The following is a 26483-nucleotide window of genomic DNA, read 5'->3' as shown; positions in this document are numbered from 1 at the left end:
ACAGTTAGGAGTTAGGTTAACGGGTTAGAGGAAGGGTTAGGGGAAGGGTTAGTTAACATACAAAGTAGTTGCAAAGTAGCTAAGAATGTAAGTAGTTGCAAAGATGCTAATTAGCTAAAATGCTAAATTTGTCAATGATGAGATTTGAACACATAACCTTTGGGCCACCCATCCAACCAGCCAACCTCCATCCTATTGTTTATGTCTTAAGTAACCTACTCTCTTTATGTTATTGAAATGCACAGTATACAAAATTGAAGGTAAATTATTTCCTCCCCTAATTCTGTCTGTTCCCCAGCTCTAATCCCGGCTTCAGCATGAATTGTGGTGTCTTTGTCTTACCCGGTTCTGACACTGTTCCTGTCCCGTTCCATGTCTGTGCTAAATTCAATGTTCAACTCTCCGTAGCTGCTTCTCATCTCCAGCGTCGGTTCTTACACCCACATTATACCAGAGTCCTAATTGTTTAAAAATATAAATTTTGGCACTCTGATTAAAGCCAATTTATCATCTTGTGATTTCTTTATTCTGTATTAGCTAAAAAAAAGTTTGAAATTATACAGCATGCAGGCTTTTAACATAGCCCCTTTTACACACCTGCTGGTTTACTCCTGTGTAAATGTCATTTAAATTGCAAAAATAGAAGTGTATAATTAGATTTTTTATAAACTTTTGCATAACGACCATGTAGATGGAATATAATCAATATATGTTATTAGATTTGTTCAACATATATTGTGCAACCTTTTACTTCATATTATGAGGCATGTCTTTAACTTGCTTCAAAGTAGCCTATAGCCAAAATCCCACCATAGAAACGTTGAGGCAATTATTTTACAGACTTCCTCATATGCGTTCTCCTGTTCTATTGGTTTTCTTTCAACTTTCTTTAATTGTCTATCAGCCAACGGCCTTATCCTAGTCATATTAACAACCCATGATAGTTGTTGCATCTTTAGATCTTCCCTGTTTCAAAATCTCTAACAGATATTTCCATCTCAGATATTTCCCGCAATTGCATTTTGGAACATTCGCGCATAGGCCTACTGCCATGTGCACATTGCTGTGCTTAAAATGTGAAGAAATAATAGTTTATCAACATTTTAAGCTAAATGTTCTGATCAGTTCCATCAGCCATATTAACAGATGCAGCATATACCACCACTACACTACTTTGATACGCATTTTGGGGTGAGTATTAAGAAGTGAGTATATACACAATGGCCACTAAAAATAAGTGGGTATATGGCGTTTTACCCACAGACACCTGCTACTACACCATTGAGAGAAAGCCCCATTGTCCCATTTTTTTTTAGGGTGGCAGGTAGCGGTTAGCGTGGCCAGTAACCGAAAGCTAGCTGGTTTGAATACCCGACTGACAAGAACAGTCTGTTGATGTGACCTTGAGCAATGCACTTAACCCTAATTTGCACCAGGTGTGCCATACAACTATGGCTGACCCTGTAAAACAACACATTTCATTGCACCAATTTGGAGTATGTGACAATGCAACATTTTCATTTATTTTTTTTGAAAATTAGGAAGCGGGTGTAATAATTCCCAGCATGCCTTTTGCGCATACATTTAGGCTATTAAATATATAAATATAATAATTCTGCCAAAATTTGCCATTAAAATTGTGTGATTAATTGAATTTCAAGTTGCGAAGACTGCGATACTCTGACCTTACAGTTTGGGTGATATTGCTATGTAAACCATTACCGGGTTTTATAATAAATTGAAGTGTGAGGGAGCCGTTTCCTGAAAACGATTAGTAGTTTGTTGAAGAGGTATATGTACGTATGTGTTCTAACATTTACATTTAAGTTAAGTCATTTAGCAGACGCTCTTATCCAGAGCGACTTACAACCTAACCATGCAATGTTCTGTTGTATGTCCGTCTATTCAAATTGTCACCGTTAGAGCCATGCTTGCGTGTGAATATATAATAGTATTAGATACATTTATTCAAAATATAACATTTTAATATAATATAAGACACTATTTACAATAATTCCATGTGACACTGCTAGCATTCACACAGGATAATGAAGGCTGCATTGTTCCCATCACAGGATCAATACATGACACAAGTAGTATCTGTATTGACTATTTTGTAGACAAGCTGAACTGATTCCCTCTTTAGCTTGGACACAAAAGTCATGAATCATGGTAGACAAAAACAATCAGTAAATGCAAAATACTGATTCAAAAATAGAGGACTTTATTTCGAATTGTGAATTGATTTCACCACTATGATAGTGTCACAGAGGATGCATATCAAGTAAGACAATAAATGGGAAAAGCCTGCACTCCTCTGTTAGTACTTAAATAGTAAATTCATAACAAATGACTGTTGCGTAATGTTACAATATTGTATCAATGATTTCAACTTAATTTGTCTGGCAAAAGTTTGTGGGTCTCTGTCAGTCAGGCTTACATTGTCTATTGCTCTAAAAATACAACGAATACACAGCACACTTATGTTAAAGATGATAAAAGACCGGCCCAAGCTAAAATAAAATTACAACATGCACTTTAACAAGCCCTCTTGAACATTTGCATCAAGGGGAAAATGAAGCACTAGAATTTCAGCTGACTATATATAAAAAAGGAACTACTACAATAAGAGTAAGCAATACATTAGCCTCCAAGACAATTAGGTTTACATAACAAAAACAATGTAAAAATCCTAGTTACTTAATAGATACAGTCAGTAGTTACAGCCACTTTTTTTGCTTCAAGTTTCTGAAGATGTCATTTCAGGTTGTCCGGTTTTGATCACATTAAAATGGCACAAACATGTTCACTTTTTAGGTGTCCACCACACACTCCTGGTCCTACGTCACACGTCTCTGTCCAGCTCGGATTGCATGGATAGCTGATCCAGTTCACTAGGGTGGGTAGGATGCAGTATTAAGTTACACTCAACACAATTTACAGAGCTCAAACAGCTTACACATTCACCAGATCAGCTCTATAGGCCCCTAAAAGTGGAAAATACAAGTGTTAGTGTAAATGTTGTGTTAGAAAATGTTGTGATCATGTGTTTAGGTCTTGGGTTTGGTGTTATGTGGTTATGGTCCTAGTCCTGGTGACTCTAGACCTGTGGTTGTGATCCGGTCAGGCTCAGATCTCCTGGAGCAGGTCAGTGGGAAAGAAGCCCAGCTTGCGGCCTGTGCTGACCTTCAAGTAGCCATTCACCTCCTCTCCCTTCTTCACCACGATCTGCAACACAAAGAGAATGGAGGACAGTGTTGTGGCAAAGTACTTAAGTAAAAAATACTTTAAAGTACTACTAAAGTTTTTGGGGTATCTATATTTGACTATTTAAAGTACCAGCCAAAGGTTTGGACACCTACTCATTCAAGGGTTTTTATTTTATTTTTGCGTTTGAGCCAATCAGTTGTGTTCTGACAAGGTAGGGGTAGTATACAGAAGATTTGGTAAAAGACCAAGCCCATATTATGGCAACAACGGCTCAAATAAGCAAAGAGAAATGACTGTCCATAATTACTTTAAGACATGAAGGTCAGTCAATCTGGAAAATTCAAGAACTTTGAAGGTTTCTTCAAGTGCAGTCACAAAAAACATCAAGCGCTATGATGAAACTAGCTCTCAAAGTTACCTCTGCTGCAGAGGATAAGTTCATTAGAGTTAAATGCACCTCAGATTGCAGCCCAAATAAATGCTTCACAGAGTTCAAGTAACAGACACATCTCAACATCAACTGTTCAGAGGAACCTGTGTGAATCAGGCCTTCATGGTAAAATTGCTGCAAAGAAACCACTACTAAAGGACACTAATAAAAATAAGAGACGTGCTTGGGCCAAGAAACATGAGGAATGGACATTAGACCAGTGGAAATCTGTCCTTTGGTCTGATGAGTCCAAATTTGAGATTTGTGGTTCCAACAGCCGTGTCTTTGTGAGACGCAGAATAGGTGAACAGATAATCTCCGCATGTGTGGTGCCCACTGTGAAGCATGGAAGAGGAGGTGTGATGGTGTGGGGATGCTTTGCTGGTGACACTGTCAGTGATTTATTTAGAATTGAACCAGCATGGCTATCACAGAATTCTGCAGCGAATACATCATGCCATCTGGTTTGCACTTAGTCCCACTATCATTTGTTTTTCAACAGGACAATGACCCAAAACACACCTCCAGGCTGTGAATGGGCTATTTGACCAAGGAGAGTGATGGAGTGTTGCATCAGATGACCTGGCCTCCACAATCACCCGACTCAACCCAAATGAGATGGTTTGGGATGAGTGAAGGAAAAGCAGCCAACAAGTGCTCAGCATATGTGGGAACTCCTTTAAGACTGTTGGAAAGGCATTCCTTATAAAGCTGGTTGAGAGAATGCCAAGAGTGTGCAAAGCAATCAAAGCAATCAAGGCAGATCGTGGCTACTTTGCAGAATCTAAGATAAAAAATATATTTTGATATGTTTAACACTTTTTTTGGTTACTACATGATTCCATATGTGTTATTTCATAGTTTTGATATCTTCACTATTATTCTACATCACTACATTCCTAAAGAAAATAATGTACTTTTTACTCCTTACATTTTCCCTGACACCCAAAAGTACTTTAGAATGCTTTGTGTGACAGGAAAATGGTATAACTCACGTACTTATCAAGAGAACATGCCTGGTCATCCCTACTGCCTCTGATCTGCTGGACTCACTAAACACACATTCTTTGTTTGTAAATTATGTCTGAGTGTTGGAGTGTGCCCCTTGCTGTCCGTAAATAGAAATGACAAGAAAATGGTGCAGTCTGGTTTGCTTAATATAAGGAATTATAAATCATTTTACTTTGTTTACTTTTGATACTTGCGTATATTTGAAACCAAATACTTTTATTCAAATAGTATTTTACTGGGTGACTTTCACTTTTACTTGAGTCATCTTCTATTAAGGTATCTTTACTTTCACTCAAGTATGACAATTGGATACTTTTTCCACCACACACGACCAGACACACACGCACAGTAGCAACAGTAATTACAGTCACTTTCCACATGCACACACTCATCCATACTGCTCATGATCATAAATCAGTTGACATCAGTTTCCTGTGCAAAGAAAAACTAAGAAACATAATTTTCATATACAGACAGCTGACCTGGGTCAAATACTTGAGTTGGGCATGATTCAGTGTGACCAGCAGTAGCTAAATAAAGCACACCTCAGTTACACTACTTTCAACTGCTGTATGCGATAGTATTTGACTCAGGTCTGATACAGAGACACCCGTTTCTTACCTGGTCTTTTTTCAGTGTTATCTGACCCATCTCTCTGTTTCCCACGACGGAGCGCGTCACCTTGAACACCCTCTCTCCCGTTTTTATTCTAATGATGTAATTGGTGGGGAGGTAACCTGTCTTCTCCCCAATCTTCCCCTGAGAATAAATAATTGCCCTTATTTACAATGGTGACAATAAAATAGAAAGTAGATCTCATGAGGCACGATTTATTATTATTATTATTTTTATTTCACCTTTATTTAACCAGGTATGCCAGTTGAGAACAAGTTCTCATTTACAACTGTGATCTGGCCAAGATAAAGCAAAGCAGTGCGACAAAAGCAAAAACACAGAGTTGCACATAAAACAGAGTCAATAACACAACAGAAAGATCTATGTATATTGTGTGCAAATGTAGAAAAGTAGGGAGGTAAGGCAATAAATACAGTGGGGCAAAAAAGTATTTAGTCAGCCACCAATTGTGCAAGTTCTCCCACTTAAAAAAAATGAGAGGCCTGTAATTTTCATCATAGGTACACTTCAACTATGACAGACAAAATGAGGGAAAATAAATCCAGAAAATCACATTGTAGGATTTTTAATGAATTTATTTGCAAATTATGGTGGAAAATAAGTATTTTGTCAATGACAAAAGTGTATCTCAATACTTTGTTATATACCCTTTTTTGGCAATGACAGAGGGTAAACGTTTTCTGTATGTCTTCACAAGGTTTTCACACACTGTTGCAAGTATTTTGGCCCATTCCTCCATGCAGATCTCCTCTAGAGAAGTGATGTTTTGGGGCTGTTGCTGGGCAACACAGACTTTCAACTCCCAAAGATTTTCTATGGGGTTGAGATCTGGAGACTGGCTAGGCCACTCCAGAACCTTGAAATGCTTCTTACGAAGCCACTCCTTCGTTGCCCGGGCGGTGTGTTTGGGATCATTGTCATGCTGAAAGACCCAGCCACGTTTCATCTTCAATGCCCTTGCTGATTGAAGGAGGTTTTCACTCAAAATCTCACGATACATGGCCCCATTCATTCTTTCCTTTACACGGATCAGCCCCAAAGTATGATGTTTCCACCCCCATGCTTCACAGTAGATATGGTGTACTTTGGATGCAAGTCAGCATTCTTTGTCCTCCAAACACGATGAGTTGAGTTTTTACCAAAAAGTTATATTTTGGTTTTATCTGACCATATGACATTCTCCCAATCTTCTTCTGGATCATCCAAATGTTCTATAGCAAACTTCATACGGGCCTGGACATGTACTGGCTTAAGCAGGGGGACACATCTGGCACTGCAGGATTTGAGTCCCTGGCGGCGTAGTGTGTTACTGATGGTAGGCTTTTTTACTTTGGTCCCAGCTCTCTGCAGGTCATTCACTAGGTCCCCCCGTGTGGTTCTGGGATTTTTGCTCACCGTTCTTGTGATCATTTTGACCCCACGGGGTGAAATCTTGTGTGGAGCCCCAGATCAAGGGAGATTATCAGTGGTCTTGTATGTCTTCCATTTCCTAATAATTGCTCCCACAGTTCATTTCTTCAAACCAAACTGCTTACCTATTTCAGATTCAGAGGATAAATAGCAATATGGGGATGAGGTAGTTCGGTGTGCTATTTACAGATTGGCTGTGTACAGGTACAGTGATCGGTAAGCTGCTCTGACAGCTGATCCTTAAAGTTAGAGAGGGAGATATAAGACTCCAGCTTCAGTGATTTTTGCAATTTGTTCTAATCATTGGCAGCAGAGAACTGGAAGGAAAGGCGGCCAAAGTAAATGTTGGCTTTGTGGATGACCAGTGAAATATACCTGCTGGAGCGTGTGTTCGGGTGGGTGTTGCTATGGTGACCAGTGAGCTGAGATACGGCGGGGCTTTACCTAGCAAAGTCTTATAGATGATCTGGAGCCAGTGGGTTTGGCAACAAATATGTAGTGAGGGCCAGCCAACGAGAGCATACAGGTCGCAGTGGTGGGTAGTATATGAGGCTTTGGTGACAAAACGGATGGCACTGTGATAGACTACATCCAGTTTGATGAGTTTTGGAGGCTATTTTGTAAATGACATCGCCGAAGTCAAGGAAGTCAGTCAGTTTTACGAGGGTATGTTTGGCAGCATGAGTGAAGGAGGCTTTTTTGCGAAATAGAAAGCCGATTCTAGATTTAATTTTGGATTGGAGATGTTTGATGTGAGTGTGGAAGGAGAGATTACAGTCTAACCAGACACCTAGGTATTTGTAGTTGTCCACATATTCTAAGTCAGAACCGTCCAGAGTAGTGATGCTGGATGGTGCGGGCAGCAATCGGTTGAAGAGCATGCACTTCGTTTTATTAGCATTTAAGAGCAGTTGGAGGCCACAGAAGGAGTGTTGTATGGCATTGAAGCTCGTTTTGAGGTTAATTAACACAGTGTCCAAAGAAGGGCCAGATGTATACAGAATGGTGTCGTCTGCGTAAAGGTGGATCAGAGAATCACCAGCAGCAGCAAGAGTGACATCATTGATAAATACAGAGAAAAGAGTCGGCCCGAGAATTGAACCCTGTGGCATAGAGACTACTAGCAGAGTCATTGCTACATTTTTCAGGAACACTTACCCTCCACCATTCCTCATTTGCATCATCAATTATAGTGATTCGATCACCAGGACTGAAAAACACAAAGGTTTGTATATTTTTATCAAATTGTATCACAAGACTGAAATGTTGGACATAAAACCTAATTCATACAATATAAGGAAATGTATTGGTAAACCCACTGGAAGTCAAGGTCGTCTTTCTCAATAGCCTTGAAGCGATACAGAGCCAGGTAGTAATGTGACTGATTTCCCATGTTTCCCATCTCCTTCTTTTTCTGTAGCAAACATACACCAATGTTTATTTAACTACTAATTGTATTGATGTACCAGACGGGGTGTTATTATTGATATTTACATGGTTAGTGTATACATCATGTCAGGCATTTACAGTCCCTTACCTTGTCATCTGCTTTGTCAGCCTTGTCTCCTTTCTTATCCCCCTCTGGCTTTCCTATAAGGACATCACACAGGGTCTTTGTAGAGTTTCAATACAACAATGGTCAACTCCACAACTTTATAGTCAGTATTACATTAATTTTATGTTGCTCCTTGACATTCAGCGTAACATACATTTTTTGTTCTGTATTGGATGTCATTCTGGTTAGTCTGGGAAAAGGTTGACATACATACAGTACCAGTCAAAATTTTGGACACCTACTCATTCCAGGGTTTTTCTTTATTTGTATTATTTTCTACATTGTAGAATAATAGTAAAGACATCACAACTATGAAATAACACATGGAATAATGTAGTAACCAAAAAGGTGTTAAACAATTTAAAATTTAAAATATTTTAGATTCTTCAAAGTAGCCACCCTTTTCCTTGATGATAGCTTTCCACAATTGTCATTCTCTCAACCAGCTTCACCTGGAATGCTTTTCCATCAGTCTTGAAGGAGTTCCCACATATGCTGAGCACTTGTTGGCTGCTACCTTCAATCTGCGGTCCAACTCCTCCCAAACCACCTCAATTGGGTTGAGGTCGGGTGATTGTGGAGGCCAGGTCATCTGATGCAACACTCAATCACTCTCCTTGGTCAAATAGCCCTTACACAGCCTGGTGGTGTGTTGGGTCATTGTCCTGTTGAAAAACAAATGATAGTCCCACTAAGTGCAAACCAGATGGGATGGTGTACCGCTACAGAATGCTATGGTAGCCATGCTGGTTCAGTGTGCCTTAAAATCGTAATAAATCACTGACAGTGTCACCAGCAAAGCACCCCCACACATCACACCTCCTCCTCCATGCTTCACGGTGGGAACCCAACATGCAGAGATCATCCGTTCACCATCTCTGCACCTCACAAAGACACGGTGGTTGGAACCACAAATCTAAAATTTGGACTCATCAGACCAAAGGACAAATTTCCACTGGTCTAATGTCCATTGCTCGTGTTTCTTGGCCCAAGCGAATCTTTTCTTATTGTTGGTATCCTTTAGTAGTGGTTTCTTTGCAGCAATTCGACCATGAAGGCCTGATTCACGCAATCTCCTCTGAACAGTTGATGTTAAGATGTGTCTGTTACACATCTGTGTCTGTTACACAACTGATTGGCCAAAAACACATTGAGAAGGAAGGAAATTCCACAAATTTACAAGGCACACCTGTTATTTGAAATGCATTCCAGGTGACTACCTCATGAAGCTGGTAGAGAGAATGCTAAGTGTGTGCAAAGCTGTCATCAAGGCAACGGGTGGCTACTTTGAAGAATCTTAAATCTAAAATATGTTTGGATTTGTTTAACATTTGTTTGGTTACTACCTGATTCCATATGTGTTATTTCATAGTTGTGATGTCTTCACTATTATTCTACAATGTATAAAATAGTAAAAAATAAAGAAAAACCCTGGAATGGGTAGGTGTGTCTAAACTTTTGACCGGTACTGTGTATTGTTTAGCAACTGCTTGACAACCAACCACCCCTTATGCTTCGGTTTATTTATCATTCACTTTGATGAGCTTCAATGTCATTTCATATGGCACAGTATGTTTAAATAAAATACGTTGTTTTAAATAAATAAAGTGTATTTTTGTATAGTTGATGCAGTGGAACCATAGATGGCATCACCTTGAATTGTCACATGCTTCAATATGGACATTCTCATCCTTTTTCAATACCTTCTGCCTGTTCGTCTTCTTTGGGTTGTTGGGATTCCTCTTCCTCCATCATCATCATCATCATCTTGGCGGGATAAAAAGATGGTTAACATGCCATTTATGATCCCTATGCAAATGGTTGTCAGTAAATTACACCACTTATTGTCATTCATTTCTTTTTTGGCTAATATGGACACAAGGTCCACACTCACATTCTTCTTGTCCTCAGACCCCTTCTTGCGCTCCTTGTTTGCCATGACGACCCCAACCCGCAGGGTGTCAAACACAGGGTCGTTACGGTTGGAGTGGGCTAGACAGAAGGGAAGCAGCAGAGAGAGCACATAGTAAAAAATAAGTTGAACACTTGTTGAGATGGTTAGTGTCTTACCTGCATCTGTCTGGTCACTACTGTATAGAGGGGAGCTGTAGGCCCGTCTGAAACCTGGGGGCTATAGGAGAGACAGCAAAATGAACATGTAGAATAATTGTTGTTTTTGGCAACTGCATGCAATGGCAACTTGTTCATGTTCTGACATTATAATGACTATCTAAATTATGAATTGAAAATGTCTTACAATTTTGCCAAAGCACTTCTGATACTCGACATAGGACTGGCATGAGTGATGGATGTTGGTCTTGCAGTTTTTGCACCGTAGAGCAAACTTGTTGTTGACTGAAAGGTTGAGAAGTCAACTATAAGAAGCTAGTCAGTATTATTAAGCTTCAGCTTTACAGATACTATTAATAAATACAAGAGCCACTGTGGCCAATGTTATAACTTACGGACTATCATACGAGCACAGACGTCACAGAACTTGGGCGTCTTGCAGTAGTGGTCCTTGAACTTGTGTGGTTTGTCATTCACCAATATAACAACGGGCTCAGGCTCGGGCTCCTTCTCCTCCACTTCCACCTCCTCCTCATAAATAAAGTATACCTGTAGAGAGGGTGCTTATATCTCAATACTTTTACAGATTTCCTTCCTTTCCCCTGCCTAGTGACCGCTGATTGGATTGGTATATATTGGATTGGTATATATATTATATATTTCTTATTTGCATTGTTTTACTTTTAAATCTGTGTATTGTCTAAACATTGTTCAATATTACTGCACTGCTGGAGGTAGGAACACAAGCATTTCACTACATCCGCAATAACATCTGCTTAATATGTCATTTGATTTGATTCAGCTGGAGGTAAAACATTGTTATTGAAATCCAAAGAATCAGTCTCATCAAAACAATGATTTCATATCATGATTGTTATTTATATCATACAGTGCATTCGGAAACTATTCAGACCCCTTTCCTTTTTCCACATTTTATGTTACAACCTTGTTCTAAAATGTATTATATTCGTTTTTCCTCATCAATTTACACACAATACCCAATAATGACAGATAACAGGTTTTTAGAAATGTTAACAAATATACTAAAGATAAACAGAACTACCTTATTTACATACGTATTCAGACCCTTTGATATGAGACTCAAAATTGAGCTCAGGTGCATACTGTTCCCATTGATCATCATTGAGATGTTTCTAAGACTTGAGTCCACCTGTGATAAATTCAATTGATTGGACTTGATTTGGAAGGGCGCACACCTGTCTATATAAGGTCCCACAGCTGACAGTGCATGTCAGAGCAAAAACCAAGCCAGGAGGTCAAAGTAATTGTCCGTAGAGCTCCGAGACAGGATTGTGTCGAGGCACAGATCTGGGGAAGGTTACCAAAAAATGTCTGCAGCATTAAAAGTACCTAATTGTCATACCTAAGGAAAAGTAAAGATACCTTAATAGAATATTACTCAAGTAAAAGTGAAAGTCACCCAGTAAAATACTACTTGAGTAAAAGTCTAAAATAATTTGGTTTTAAATGTACTTAAGTATCAAAAGTAAATGTATATATCCTTTCACATTCCTTATATTATGCAAACCAGACGGCACAATTTTCTTGTTTTAAACATGTATGGATAGCCAGGGGCACACTCAGACATCATGTACAAACAAAGAATCTGTGTTTAGTGAGTCCGTCAGATCAGAGGTAGTAGGGATGACCAGGGATGTTCTCTTGATAAGTGTGTGAATTGGACCATTTTCCTCTCCTGCTAAGCATTCAAAATGTAACGAGTACTTTTGGGTGTCAGGGAAAATGTATGGAGTAAAAAGTATGTTATTTTCTTTAGGAATGTGTTAAAGTACAGATACACCAAAAATCTACTTAAGTAGTACCTTTAAAGTATTTTTACTTAAGTACTTTACACTACTGTCAATAACACAGTGGCCTTCATCATTGTTAAATGGGAGAAGTTTGAAACCACTAAGACTCTTCCTAGAGTCTGCCGCACGGCCAAACTAGGCAATCAAGGGAGAAGGGCCTTGGTCAGGGAGGTGATCAAGAACCCGATCACTCTGACAGAGCCCCAGAGTTCCTCTGTAGAGGTGGGAGAACCTTACAGAAGGGCAACCATCTGCAGCACTCCACCAATCCGGCATTTATTAGTAGAGTGGCCACTCCTCAGTAAAAGGCTCATGACAGCCCAAATACAGATGTGCCAAGCTTGTAGCGTCATACCTACGAAAACTTGAGGCTGTAATCGCTGCCAAAGAAGCTTTCAGTGTTTAATTTTTGATACATTTTCCAAACATTTCTAAAGAGTAGTTTTTGCTTTGTCATTATGGGGTATTGTGTGTAGCTTGATGAGGGAAAAAAAAACAATTTAATCAATTTTAGAATAAGGCTTTAATGTAATAAAATGTGGGGAAAGTAAAGGGGTCTGAATACTTTCCCGACTGCACTGTAGAAAAATTTCCATTGAAACCATTATTTTACTTCTGGAGAGTAAGTGGTAAATGAAAAAGGCTCTGTGGATTTAGCCCACAGTGTCACCTTACTGCAGAATATAAATAGGGGAGCAGAAAGCCTCACATGTTACTAATGAGGTTACTGTATTCTGACCATCCTAGTTGGCTGCTATTTTAAACTGTTTGAGGGATGGTGTTACCAACAGTGGCAGATTGTCATGCTACTCACAGTATTGTCTTCTTCTTTCACAATATTGTCAGGGGCTGTGGGGTTATCGTGGATATCCACAGAATGTTTATCTTCAAGTCTAACTCAGAGAAACGAACAGAGACCATTAAGCAACATCAACAAACAAGGATATCTGACCTATATTTAAGGGCGGATATTGCAGTAGTATTGTTACGGTGGCTGAGCTGGACATTTTTACCAAGTTTTACATGTCTATTGCAATGAATAATCTAATACTTAAATCTTTCCCTCGTTGTTTTGTTTAGAACCAGGTAAATCTATTACAAAGGAATATCCTATGTATTCAGTTCAGCAACAAGAGAGCAGACTCACTGGTCATATTGGGCCATGGTGTAGTGTGTAAGCTCTCACTCTCGTCCTGCAGTGCTACCCACCTAAGACAGAATACAGTTTAGGGGAACAGAAACACTGGCTCTCAATTTGAATGGGACCATTTTAATGAGACACGTGACCCAATCATGTCCTCTCCTCTCGCATGTAGTAATGGGGGGAGGGGGAGATGATTTACTTACACAAGCCTACACACACACACACACACACACACACACACACACACACACACACACACACACACACACACACACACACACACACACACACACACACACACACACACACACACACACACACACACACACACACACTCTACTATTTTGGAGCAGGGTAACTCAATCTCATCATGGCTAAATTTGGGTGCCTTGCCAGACTGGGCATGAGCTGAGAGATTCTGAAAAATGACAATGATATAAAACCAGAATCAGTCTTAGTGAGAATTTGACAATTCAGTCCCCTCTTAATAATGAAACTTAAAGAATTTGCTATATATCTAAATGATAAAATATATGATATCTATTTAGAAAAGGACTAAGCTGAACAGATCACACACATACACAAAAAAAGGGGCATGCAATATAGTTACTTGTTCCTACTGGTTGCTAGTCCAGTAAATGAAGAAATTAAATCTGGTATGTGGATGTATGGTAAAAGCCTTTCTTCACCAGTTTGCTTTCATGTGTGGTGAGCAACCTGTCACACCGGAGGCCTCCGAACCATTCCGACTCTTGATATTTCCCTTTTCAGGTTTATGCAGGTAATTTCCAAAAAGCGATCCAATGGTTAGTGGGTAGAGCAGAGGGGTGAGTGAGTGAGGGACTGTAAAGGCAGGCATCAGTTTGAGTGAGTGAGACAGCTGGGTACCGGTGACGAGGGGAAATCCGATACTCACACCCATTCCTTGGCCCTGTAGATCGGTCATGGCTAGACGGGATCCAGCTTTGTCTCACTAAAATGGGGGAAAAATTACTTTTGATGTTAATTTGACACAAGCTGTTTCCCTTCTAGCCATGACCCCGCAGACCCCTGTCACAGCCTGAGAGGACAGGCCAAGACACACACAGCCAACTGTTGGCTTACTGTACAAACTGTAGGCATAAGCAGTATTGTTTTAGTTGCTCTCATTGTTGTCAACATCGTTATGACAACAATAATTATATTTCTATGGAAAATACTGACAAAGGAATGGAATGGAAATAGGCTATGTTTATCTTTATTGTACTGCCAGGTTAAAGAACATTTTAAACAAAGAAAAACGTGTAGTTTATATATAAGGAGAGGATCTACATAATATATTAAGAAAAAGTACAGTACTGTATTGTGAAAGACTGATGTAGTAGAGGTAGCTAATCCATGGAAGAAAACATGACATTCTACAAAAGGCTATTTTTCCCTAGCCCAGTTGAAGAACAGAGAACCATGGCCAGTTTATTCTTCATTTGGGGGGTCGTGTCGGCTACCACTACAAAGGTCCGGTTGCATTGTGGGTACAATAGTCCCTCGCCGCCCCAGTGCGCATGCTCCATAGAAAACTCCATTATTTTTTTTGCACGGAATCTGCAAGAAAAAAATAATAACTGTGAAATAGAGATTAAAAGGTGCATCGGATGAGCTCCATTTTTGCTAAACATACACCAGCTTGATCGAACAGTGTCTGGAGATAACGACTGAATAATTTGGCGACACGATCAGACATCCTTGGGTCTTGGGACACTCCAGAATCAAGTAAATTTCTGTCAACGCTAGCTAGCCATCTAACGTTAGCCTAGCCCCGAGATCATAGGCGCAGTAAAATGAAGCATTATTGTCCTTTGTTTTTAACGAGACGGGCAGATGCAGCTTGACAGACGGATAGTTGATTGATGGCGCAAATCATTTGCACTGGAGGATTGATCACCACATCGTCTGTCTAGATAATGTTAACATCCAAAACAATTTAGCGTTAGTAAGCCAGCTAGCTAACTCTGTCCGGGGTTCTCCCGCGAGCTTACTGGAGAAGACTCCAAAAACTTCGCGACCTTGTTTGAGAACAGAATGGTAGAATACATTTCGCACAATTGCTCGTTAGCTAGATAGCATGCATGACAATATATAAACAAATTCCTCCCAAGTTCCCATTATTGAAATGTTACTATTTTGCAAGGTGTGTCTGTCAAGCTGTTACGACACTTTAGACTGCAACATTAGCTAACTAACGTTAGTTGGATAAAGGTAGCCTAGCTAGCTATGTAGGACAATCATTGCTGTGACTGTGATTTAACTTTATGTGCCGTTTCTGTAATGGCTATATTATAAAGTATAGTGTGCATGTGGGCTAGATAACTATTATCAAGTTACAAATGCTGTTTTCCCTTTCAATTTCAACATCCAGCTGCACACACCACCAGTCTCATTTAGCTCGCTAACTATCTAGGTAGCTATTTGATAATACGTCACTTAATTGAAGTACCACTACTAGGCCTATCCTAATATATGCATCCCCTTCCTCGAATGCTATGTGGCTGTGTTTCAGAATCGAGAGATTATTTTTGTTCATCATTTTCACGTATTCTTTTTTAGGGCTATCTAACGTCAGGTCTATCTTCTTTGCAGTCAAACTGTGGCCTTAGTGTCAGCTGCAGAGTTTTGGAGGAGTTGACCTCTGAAGCAGGGCCAGAAGACTTAACGTTAGTTCTTGGAGAGTTCTGCAAGGTGTTGGAGGGTGTTTGGCAGAGTGTGTGTGCTTCTCCCCTGACACAATGGCCTTCACACGGTGGATACCATAGCCAATAATATATTTGGCATTTTCAAAGATGACAAGGTAGGCTTGAGAACATGATATCCTTCCTCACTCACCAGGCTAGCCCAATAACAGGCTAAAAGAGCCCAACGTTACTCCAAGTCCAAGGACCTTACATGTTCTGTTTAGAGGCGAAATGCCCCTGGCATCCAAAACAGCTAAATACTCCATCTCAATGTGAATGGATTCTCAGTTGCGGTACGTTTCTAGAAACATAATGCCCTCTACTTTCATATCACATCAAAATAATTTCACAAATGCAAAATATGTACTTACTGTACACTGTTTTAACTGGTTTTAACACAGTTGCAGCCAGCAGTATTTTTCAGTGACAAGTTTGTGGCGTCCGTCTTCCGTTTACACAGGTGTTCGGAGACGCAGATAGCTAATTAGCACAATTGGTCGACTCTGTTTTCCGTAAACAGACGCTGTAACATGGAAATATGGCCGTGTGGGAACCCCAACCCTATAAAGGTGTGTAGTGTTTTAACCTTTTTTTTCCTAACAGATATGAAAGATAAGATGTGTTTTCAAAACCGTACCGTAAGTGATGTGTGTAAACGTTTAGCACAAGCTTAACAAAACCGCCCTGGCCAGAAGACACTATCCACAATAGGTGCTAAAGGTAGTTAGCATTGATGAATGGGCTATCATCAGGCATGCTTTATGTTAGACTTTATATTGGTTTCTACGAGTTGGAACTCTGGTTGTCTTTTTTTGTGGGAAAACATTGGTGTCAGAATCTCAGTATAGTGGTCGTAATAGTTGTTCATCAAAGCATGTATTCATTCTACATTTGTTCCTGCTTCTTCTATCCCGAAGGTGCTGCAAAGCAGTTTTTACAAAATGATGGGAGGCAGTGAGAGTGGCAGTGGAGACAAGGATGGAGTTCACACTGTGGCAATACAAGTCCCCATTGGCTGGCAGAGGAGAGCGAAGGACGGGCTTGTGGTGTATGTCAGGTAAGCAAGTTCAGTAACACAGGCGGGTATAATACTTTTTATACTTGTGTTATAAACATATATGAGCCATTATAATGTTTTCATTTCCCAAAAGCTGGTCTGGAGCAGGGAATTGTAAAAAAAAAAAAGATTTCCCCTCCCCTTTATTTCGTCACTCATTTCCTGCATCCCTGTCCATTCCTACAGTCCAAGTGGCGCAGTCCTGTCCTCACTGGAAGAGGTTAAGTCATATCTGTTGACCGATGGCACATGCAAGTGTGGCCTCGAGTGTCCGCTGGTCATCCACAAGGTGACTCCCTCTACATCTCACTTATCGTCTCACAACCGGTTTTGACTGGGGTTTGCTGAATGTATGTTCCTTTGTCTCTGCAGGTGTTTAACTTTAGCCTAGGGGTCAACATTCAACAGCACAGCCAGCCGGTGGGGAAGGCAGAGCAGGACATGACAAAGCTCTGTAACCATCGGAGGAAAGTGGTTGCCATGGCAGCGCTCTGTCGCAGTATGCAGGCTTCACAACTGCCCTATGTTGCCCGTCACACAGGTAAATACAGTACCTTCAGAAAGTCACACAGATAAATATAGTTCCTTCAGAAAGTCACACAGATAAATATAGTGCCTTCAGAAAGTCACACAGATAAATACAGTGTCTTCAGAAAGTCACACAGATAAATACAGTGCCTTCAGAAAGTCACACAGATAAATACAGTGCCTTCAGAGAGTCACACAGATAAATATAGTTCCTTCAGAAAGTCACACAGATAAATATAGTGCCTTCAGAAAGTCACACAGATAAATACAGTGCCTTCAGAAAGTATTCACACCCCTTGAGTTTTTCCAAATTTTGTTTAAAATGGTATTCAAATGGACTTAATTGCCATTTTTTTGTCAACGATCACAAAATACTCTGTCAAAGTGGAAGAAAAATACTAACATTTGAATAAAAAAATAACAATAAAACACTATCTTGATTAGATAAGTATTCAACACCGTGAGTCAATACATGTTAGAATCACATTTGGCATCTGTAATCACTTTCTCTGTAAGTCTCTGAGATTTGCACACCTGGATTGTACAACATTTGCACAATTTTTTTTTTCTTCAACCTCTGTCAAGATGATTGTTGATCATTGCTCGACAGCCATTTTCAAGTCTTGCTGTAGATTTTTAAGCTGATTTTTAAGTAAACTGTAGCTGGGCCACTTAGGAACATTTAATTTCGTCTTGGTAAGCAACACCAGTGTATACTTGGCCTTGTGTTTTAGGTTATTGTCCTGCTGAAAGGTGAATTTGTCTCCCATTGTCTGTTGGAAAGCAGACTGAACCAGGTTTTCCTCTAGGATTTGACCTATGCTAAGCTCTCTTACGTTTATTTTTTGATGCAAACAGGATGCATGCTCTGGAATATTTGCATTCTGTACAGGCTCCCTTTTTTCATTCTGTCAATTAGGTTAGTATTGTCGAGCAGCTATAATGTTGTTGTTCCATCCTCAGTTTTTTTCCTATCACTGCCATTAAACTCTAACTGCTTTAAAGTCACTATTGGCCTCATGGTGTAATCCCTGAGCGGTTTCCTTCCTCTCCGGCAAGTGAGTTAGGAAGGACACCTGTATCTTTGTAGTGACTGGGTGTATTGGTACAGCATCCAAGTGTAATTAATAACCACCATGCTCAAAGGGATAGTCAATGTCTGCTTTATTTGTATTTTTTACCCATTTACCAATCAGTGCCCTTTGGAAGTTATTTGAAATCCTCCCGGGTCTTTGATTGAATCTGTATTTGAAATTCACAACTCGACTGAGGAACCGTACATATAATTGTATGTGTGGGGTACAGAGATGATGTAGTTATTCAGCAATCCTGTTAAACTCTATTGCCCCAAGTTCATGCGTTTATTATGTGACATGTTAAGCAAATGTTTACTCCTGAACTTATTTAGGCTTGCCATAACAAAGGGGTTGAATACTTTTTAGCTTATTTAAACATTTAGAAAAGCATCATTTTATACATTTTAAATTTGGGCTGTAACACAGAATGTGGAAGATGTCAAGGGGTGTGAGTACTTAATGAAGGCACTGTGTCAGCGCCTAAAAATGAATAGATCTGATGTAACAGAAATGAAGTGCTTTCAGGATCATTAAACGGCTATTGATGGGTAGGTACCAAAGCATTTTTACATTGTGCTCTTCAAATAGTGCTCTCAGAAATGTCATTAATCATGTTGGTTAGGGCTGTGACAATATGGGATTTTGAGTAACAATTAATTGCCATGGTTATTGTTGTAATTGCCATTTTTTGTGAAAAATGTTTTGAGCTTGTAATGTATTATAATTCTGCATCTTTGAAAATGAGCTACGACATACCTATGATACAACACAGCTTTGGTGACACCCGTCTCAAAACAAATGGTTATGACCACTTTTAACTTTTGGAAACGAAGCTTCTACTCCTGACCATGCCTTTTTTCTCGTAAAATGATTAGGCTACCGACTTTACCCACTTCATGTAAAAATGATTAAAAACTGCTAGTGGGTAAACCTATATCTACTTGAAAAGGAAGTTGAATCTCACCCCCTACTAATGTATTAAGAATTATGAAGGAAAATGTGAGTTCATGGTTATTGCCCATAATTGTCAGGTTACACTATTATACAATTATTGTGCAAGCTCTAATGTAGATTTTTGTTGTTGTTGCAGAGGTCACCAGTGGCATTATGGAGAACAGAGATCCTAAGAGGATGAGAGTGGACAGGGAAGAAAAAGAACGTGGCACTTACACCTCCAAACACCATCTAGTCCAGTCCAGGCCCAACAATAACCTCCACCCCAACTCTTGTGGCAGTCCTAAAAATTCTCCCCAACTTGTGTATTCTTACAATGGCTCCTCACCCCTCTCACACAATAGCACTAACTCTTATCACACGCCTGATATTTTGAGGAGACTGCCACCTCCTCTCAATCTCCCCCCCAACACCTCTCCATTCTCCAGCTATGGGGCACCTCAGAGGTCCCCACGCACACCAACGCCTCAGAATCTCAGTCAGGGTCAGAGGGCACCACAGACTCCAGAAGCCCTCAGATCTCCTCATATGGGGCCCCTCTCTCCCCCTCCTCCCTCCTCCCCTGGGACACTGGGCAGGGGAGGTCAGAGTCATCAACATGGTATCATCATTGGGTCTCCCCTGTCCCCCTCATGTTCCCCCGCTCCCTCTGTGAGTATGAACTGCCCCTCTCCCCGCCAGCGCTCACGCCACCCCTCCGCCTCTTCTGCTCACTCTGAGCAGGGGGTGGGAGGGGTGGTGCTTGGTGGCTACCCCCCCAGAAGGATATCCTCTTCCTCCTCACACTCTCCTATACCAGAGGGGTCCCCTATCCTCCATTTCTCAAAATACAAGCTTGAGGACATCTTAGAGCAGTTTAAGAACTCTGGCAACAGTAGCACTAATAATCACATCCTTCACCCAAACTCACTGAGCAACCAAAACAATCCTCATATCCTCTCTCTAGCTCTTGAAAAGGTTGGGATGCCCACAAAGGCACCTGCTTCTGCCTCAGGCATGGAGATCAGTGCTGGTCCTTCTGGTTTGCCTCTTGGAAAGTTCTTGAACCACCAGAAGCAACCCCACCCAGCTTCTTTTCCTGCCAGCAGTCTCCTCTCGGCAGCAGCCAAGGCCCAGCTGGCCAGCCAGATGATTCACAACCAGAGCTCCAATTCGCGCAGCATCCTCAACTCAGCCCTCTCTTTGGAGGTCTCGAGGGAGTCTAAGCAATTGAAGGTAACAAACAGCACTTTACACAACAGCCTTCCCTCAATCGCTAGGCCCCTGTCTGCAGCCTCCCCCCTGCTTTCCCTCTCCCAGCCCCTAGCCTCCAGTCCCCTTCACCTCTCCCGTACGGACCGGACATCCCACAGGAAGCGGCAGCGGCGTTCGCCCACAGTGCTCAGCATGCTGAAGGAGTCCCAGATGACCGGTCCCAGAACCCCCGGCGACGTGCTCAACCTCTCCTCGCACTCTCAACCCTCCTCTACCTCAGCCTCACCTTACCCCGCCATGTTAGAGAACCACCTCCAGGCCTTAAGGCTCTCAGTCCGGCACTCTGGCACACTCGCAGGGCCCCAGAAGCAGCCTGACGGCGCCCTGGATTTCACAACAATCATGGCAGGTCAACCGGATCCCCCCACCCAGCCTCTCTCTGCTCTGCTTCACCTGCTCAGTGTGCAGAACGCTCAAGCCACTGGAGCCCAGCCCGGCTCTGGACACTGCACAGGAGGCATGAGGCAGAGCCCCAGGCAGTCTCCCTCGCCCTCCCATTTAAACATCAGACCATTCTCCGTGCAGTCCCCCACTAATCACAGTACCACACAAGGCCCATCACAGCCCCTCTCTCCCTCTCAGTCAAAGTCTAGGCGAGGTAATGCACAGTCTCCGTCTCGACCACATACGAGGACTAGTCCCAAACAGAGACGGTCTCCTTCCATGGCCCTGTCCAACGCTCAGTCAGCACAATATTGCAGTAGCCCCTCGCCCACCCCACACACCCCTAATAGGCTGTGGCAGGCCCAAAACCAACCTATGGATGCCACCACCATCCAGTCACCCATTGGCCAGGCCTTTCCTGAAGTCAGTGAATCAATGGAGATGGAGAGCATGTCAACACTAGGCCCTGGTCTCAACAGCACCTCCACCTCCAACCATAGCAGCAGCGTCACCAGCTACAGCAGCACCACCTCCCCCAGACCCCTGGATCTCAGTAACCACATGCTGGCACTGCTGGCAGCCTCTTCCACCACACCTCTTGGGGAGGGGTGCCTGGACAGAACCACCGGCAACAACACTACAGGTGAGGATGAACCTTTAAAATGTTGTATTGTCACTTACACCGACCAAATAGGTGCAGTGAAATGTGTTGTTTTACAGTGTCAGCCATAGTAGTACAGCTCTACTGGAGAAAAGTACCTTGCTCAAGGGCACATCAACATATTTTTTACATTGTTGTCTCAGGTATTCAAACCAGCGACCTTTCAGTTACTGGCCCAACGCTCTAACCGCTAGGCTACCTGAGGCCTAGGAAAATACACAAATTTTTCATTAGACGTGTTGAGATTTGTTGAGTACTGTCTGTTTTGAAAAAGAACCTTCCTCATGCCGTTAATCCTGGTTCTCTCCAATCCTCTCTAGGGGTGCAAGAGCCTCAGAGTGTTGATCTTCAGGGCTCCACAGTGACCAAACCCCAGGGAGGCTGCAGCCCCCAGACCCTGGGGGACTCCACTTGCTCCTTACCCCTGGCTGAAGCCTTCCCCTTCATGAGTCAGGAGCAGCTTCTCCAGCTTCTATCTGCCACGGCCGGCCTGCCCTCCCTCCTGGACCCCACTATCCTGGGCTCTCTGCCCCTGGGCCTGTGGATTGGCGGTCAGCAGGGTCACCTCCCCATCTCCAACACACCTCAGCAACACCATCAACTGCCTGATCAACAACTACTACAACAATCAGAACAACAACTACTGTTACAGCATGAGCAACAGCAGAAACAACACCAGACTGCCCATCTGAACCACAACTTTCCATTTAGCTTATTCCCCTGTCTAATGGGAGGTCAGGGAGAGCTGCCTCTGAATCTCCTGGGTCTGTTGAACCCACTGTTACCCCCTTCTGCTGCCCCTACCCCAGGCCAGGAGTGTGATCTGGGGATGGGGGAGAAACTGGGCCTCCAGGCTCTCCTCATGGCCTCCCTGCTACTAGGCCAGCAGCAGACTGCCATGTTGCCCCTGTCTGGGCTTGGCCAGCTGAGCCTGGACCTCCCCTTCCGGCAGCACATCCCAGCCCTGTTGGACGGTTTGTCTCTGGATAAAGGGTCTGGACTCCTGGACCCGTCATCCCTCCCCGGCCCTGGGCTCCTTGAGGCCCTCCAGGGCCTGCTTCCCCCAGCTGATGGGCACCTCCAGGCCCTGCAGTCGCTCCTGCTCTCCACCCCCCCTGCCTCCCCCGGCCTTCCTTTCCCTCAGCCCTGATCTGCTAACTGCTGCCCTGGGCTCTACTGGCCTCCCGCCTGCCCCTCATCTCCCCCTAACTCAGCAACCCCCACCTCAGGTAGGTTCTCTCCCTTAGCCTGGTCCTCTACCCTGTAGTTTTCCCTTGTCAAATAGTTAACACTGTATCTTTATTAGATGTCAGTTTGATGTTTTGATCCTGTCTCCATCCAGGTCTCAGCTTCAGGCCATGATGGGGGGATGGAAACTCTAATCCCCCTGTCTGTCCAGGGAAAGGACAACCCTGTCCTCCACCAGTTACTGCCTACTCTCCTCAACCCAGGGGTTCTAGGTTAGTCACAGCAACATTCATTTACACTGCTATAAATATCAAGGTTTTGTTGTCAATTACAAATGCGGAATCATAGTTAGTCTTTTCTATTACATTTCACTTTATGAATAGTGAATTATTTACAAACTTGGGGAACAGCTACAACAAAACTATATCTTGTACATTACCCACATATTGCTTAGAATGTCACCTTATCCCATTCACAAACTGTTTTAATGATGAACCATGTGTATTTGTAGGAGACCTGTCTGCTCTGACTAGCCTCCACAGTCTTCTGGGGCTAGGTGCAGGCCCTCTCTTCCTGCCCCCCGTACAGGCCTCTGCCTTGGGCATGCCTCTGCTCCAGGGCCCTGATGGGGCCATGAACCTCCTCAACAACATCCAGGTACTTGTTGTGTTCCACTTATTTTTTTTTAGGAGTGGCGCAGTCCCACTCCTTTTGTACAATTTTTTGATTTATTGAAGAGATAGTAGTAAAGTGTTTGAAAGGCCAAGGGAAGGGGGGAGTAAAATGCCAGTGTGACGGATTCGAACCCAATGCCGACTCTGGCATACATGTGTGCCAGGATCAACGGCTGTAACCACTGGACCACACAGGCCATTGTTTTCCACTCCTGACACAAGCCTTGTCCTGTGATTTTTGAAATATCTGTATCTTCCTTCTTCAGCTCAACATGGCACCACCCTCAGAGGGAGAAAAGCCAATCTCCTTACAGGAAACAGACAGCTCCTCCCTTCAGGAGGATATTCCAGCCAATCGGCTTACCCCAGAGACTGCGCCCAGCCCCTGTCCTGCCCTGGCCCCCGTGTCCCAGCGTGGAGAGGGCTCCGTGGTGAGCGTCCTGGACCCCTACGCTTCCTTCATGGACACTATCTACACCTCCTTCCTCCAGGTCAGTGCTAAAGAGCAGGAAGCAGTTCAGTCTGGGACGGATGCCTTCGGTGCCTTACCGCCCTCCTACCCTGGGGAGCGCCGTTCCCCCTCCGCTCTCCTCCCTCAGGTCAGTGCCCCCCTCTCCCTGAGCCCTCGGCAGGCCTGCACCCTGAGGAACCTTGACCTGTCCCGGCTCAATATGGAGGCAGCCCACTCCCCGGCTCAGGGCACCCCTAAACCCAGCAACGATGGCTCCAACACGCCCCCGCAGAACAAGTTGGAATTCCCAGAGTGTCACACTAACCCTCCTCTGCTTCCCATCTACCTGGAGGAAGCCAAGACAGACTCGTACAGCCAGGCTGTGTCAGATCGGCAGGGGGACAGACCCCAGGCAGGAGGGTACCAGAGTCCCAGAGACGGGAGCAGCTGCCCCAAGGAGGAGACTGGGGGTCTACAGCACACGGAGCAGAGCAGGGTGAGTCTGGCTGCTGTTTCCTTTAGTTTATTGTCCTGATTTAAACACAGTCAAAAAGGATCCCTAAATCCATCCTCCAAGCCCAACGGATGTCATTTTGTTTTACCGCTGCATGGCTAAAAATGCCATTTAGACACAATATTGCATTACAAGCAGTGAAAGATTGATGTAATTTGTGCCTTATTGATTACAGTGTCCCTTCTCCCTTTCAGAACCAAACTGCACAAATGGGGGGAGCCAGAAGAGGCAGGAAAAGGAAACAAACGTGAGCTCATTTTGATTCTGTACTTGAATATTTGATAACGATGAGCACCGATTTACTATTCTGCCCATCTTCTCGATGGCACTTATAACACTGCCACTTTTCCAAAGAACAAGGAAATGTAATACCAGTGTAAATATACTGATATTATTGTGTGTTTAAAAAACCCAAATCAGGCTACAGAATGTGCTAGAGGACTTCAGAGAACTGGATTTTCCAGGCCTAGAGGAACCTAAACCCAGGGTAAAACACTAGACCACCCCACAACCCTTAACTTCATTGGACCTATTAGATCAGTTTGTCCCTTAGTGTCTGCCGTCCAGACTGCTAATGATGATGTGATGTGTGTCTGTGTTGTAGGTGGTGCTGCTGAAGCCTGAGAGGTCGGTCCGGGGCAGGAGGCGGCGGGGGGCCAGGTCCCAGAGACAGTGACAGGAGCAGGTTCACCCCAACCCCGCCCCTATCACTGCTTTATATTGTCCAAGCTCCCCCACTCTGTTTTTACACTGCACTAATATATTGTCATGCCAACCTCTTACCTTTTTGAATGGGAGTGATCTAGATGAAAAAAATGAAAAATAGTTATGTGGATGCTTTCACTTAGGTCCTCTCTTAAGTCTGTGTGGTTGCTTGACATTGTGATTGATTGAGATCTGTTATGATGTAAGTGTTAGAATTATGTCTACAAAAAACTGCACTGTTTCTCAGTGTGTGTACTGTGAGTCAGGATAAAAGTATCTACTTGAATGACCTACATTTGCGCTCTGTTTGAGATTGTATGATGTCTGTGTGCGTGTGGATTGTGCACATTTGGGTGTTCAAGATGCTCAAGGTAGAAGTTGCCCCTGACCACAGATCTAGAATCAGATTACCTGGGGGGGGGGTGTATCACCAAGCAGATGAGTTAGCCAGCTAAGTCTACTGCCTAAATAATCTGAAGTCACATTTTCAAATTCATAAAGATAGATGTGAAATTGGCAAGACTCGACACTTCCAACAACCCACATTCAAGATAAGCTTTCTTATAGAACCTGCTCTATAAAGTGGTCGTGCTTTGTGATAGACCCCTTTGTATGTTCTCTGTGGTGTGTTTAGTAAACGATGCACATTTCAATTAGGTCCTTTCACAGGGGAATGGCTGATGAAAAAGTGTGAGCTATGTGTGGGTTTTAACTCAATGTATTTTTGGGTGGGATGTAGTTGTACTTTCTCTCATTGTCCTTCGGATCGCTGTGCTATACACTATTACAGCCCAGTAATGCTGGCATATCTTATTTAAATGAAAAGAAGCAGATTATGCAATTTCTACACATGGAGATTTGTAAATATGTACAGTTAATGTGTTTTATTTTATATTGTTAGAGACAATGAATTGTGAATTTTCGGGGAATTGTAATTAAGTATTTTCTCATTCTACCCTTGCTTTCAATACTTATGTTAAAAGAATATTCAATTGTTGACTGTAGCTTTCTTTTTATATGGGAGTCTTTTT

General features: G+C 42.6%; 2 protein-coding genes across 7 annotated transcripts; one reads left to right on the top strand and one right to left on the bottom strand.

The window, feature by feature from the left end:
- Positions 1 to 2201: 2201 nt before the first annotated feature.
- LOC124045723 (SH3 and cysteine-rich domain-containing protein 3-like) lies at positions 2202 to 14168 on the bottom strand. Of its 4 annotated transcripts, XM_046365281.1 has the most exons (14): positions 13909 to 14168; positions 13302 to 13363; positions 12969 to 13047; positions 10718 to 10871; positions 10510 to 10607; positions 10323 to 10383; positions 10147 to 10244; positions 9956 to 10019; positions 8235 to 8287; positions 8017 to 8111; positions 7856 to 7907; positions 5273 to 5410; positions 3107 to 3228; positions 2202 to 2894 (listed from the first exon to the last, which is right to left on the bottom strand). In XM_046365281.1, the coding sequence occupies exons 2-13, from the start codon at positions 13316 to 13318 to the stop codon at positions 3130 to 3132; spliced, it is 1008 nt and encodes a 335-aa protein (XP_046221237.1). In that variant the 5' UTR covers positions 13319 to 13363; positions 13909 to 14168; the 3' UTR covers positions 2202 to 2894; positions 3107 to 3129. The 4 variants fall into 4 exon arrangements, with proteins under 4 accessions (XP_046221237.1, XP_046221235.1, XP_046221236.1 ...); XM_046365279.1 differs by having other exon boundaries at positions 2202 to 3228; positions 13919 to 14168; XM_046365280.1 differs by having other exon boundaries at positions 2202 to 3228; positions 13988 to 14168.
- A 670-nt stretch (positions 14169 to 14838) lies between these two features.
- On the top strand, positions 14839 to 23380 carry LOC124045722 (methyl-CpG-binding domain protein 5-like). 3 transcript variants are annotated; one of them, XM_046365277.1, is made up of 10 exons: positions 14839 to 15047; positions 15915 to 16122; positions 16467 to 16575; positions 16924 to 17063; positions 17250 to 17352; positions 17436 to 17604; positions 19758 to 20836; positions 20921 to 21902; positions 22241 to 23149; positions 23263 to 23380. In XM_046365277.1, exons 3-9 carry the CDS (start codon positions 16537 to 16539, stop codon positions 23068 to 23070), a joined length of 3342 nt encoding a protein of 1113 aa, XP_046221233.1. In that variant the 5' UTR covers positions 14839 to 15047; positions 15915 to 16122; positions 16467 to 16536; the 3' UTR covers positions 23071 to 23149; positions 23263 to 23380. The 3 variants fall into 3 exon arrangements, with proteins under 3 accessions (XP_046221233.1, XP_046221231.1, XP_046221232.1); XM_046365275.1 differs by having other exon boundaries at positions 19758 to 21902; XM_046365276.1 differs by having other exon boundaries at positions 15915 to 16299; positions 19758 to 21902.
- Positions 23381 to 26483: the final 3103 nt, after the last annotated feature.

The sequence above is a fragment of the Oncorhynchus gorbuscha genome, linkage group LG10 (assembly GCF_021184085.1).
Source record: "Oncorhynchus gorbuscha isolate QuinsamMale2020 ecotype Even-year linkage group LG10, OgorEven_v1.0, whole genome shotgun sequence".
Taxonomy (NCBI): domain Eukaryota; kingdom Metazoa; phylum Chordata; class Actinopteri; order Salmoniformes; family Salmonidae; genus Oncorhynchus; species Oncorhynchus gorbuscha.
Note: the sequence above shows the minus strand (reverse complement) of the source record. Positions and strands in the feature narration are given on the sequence as shown.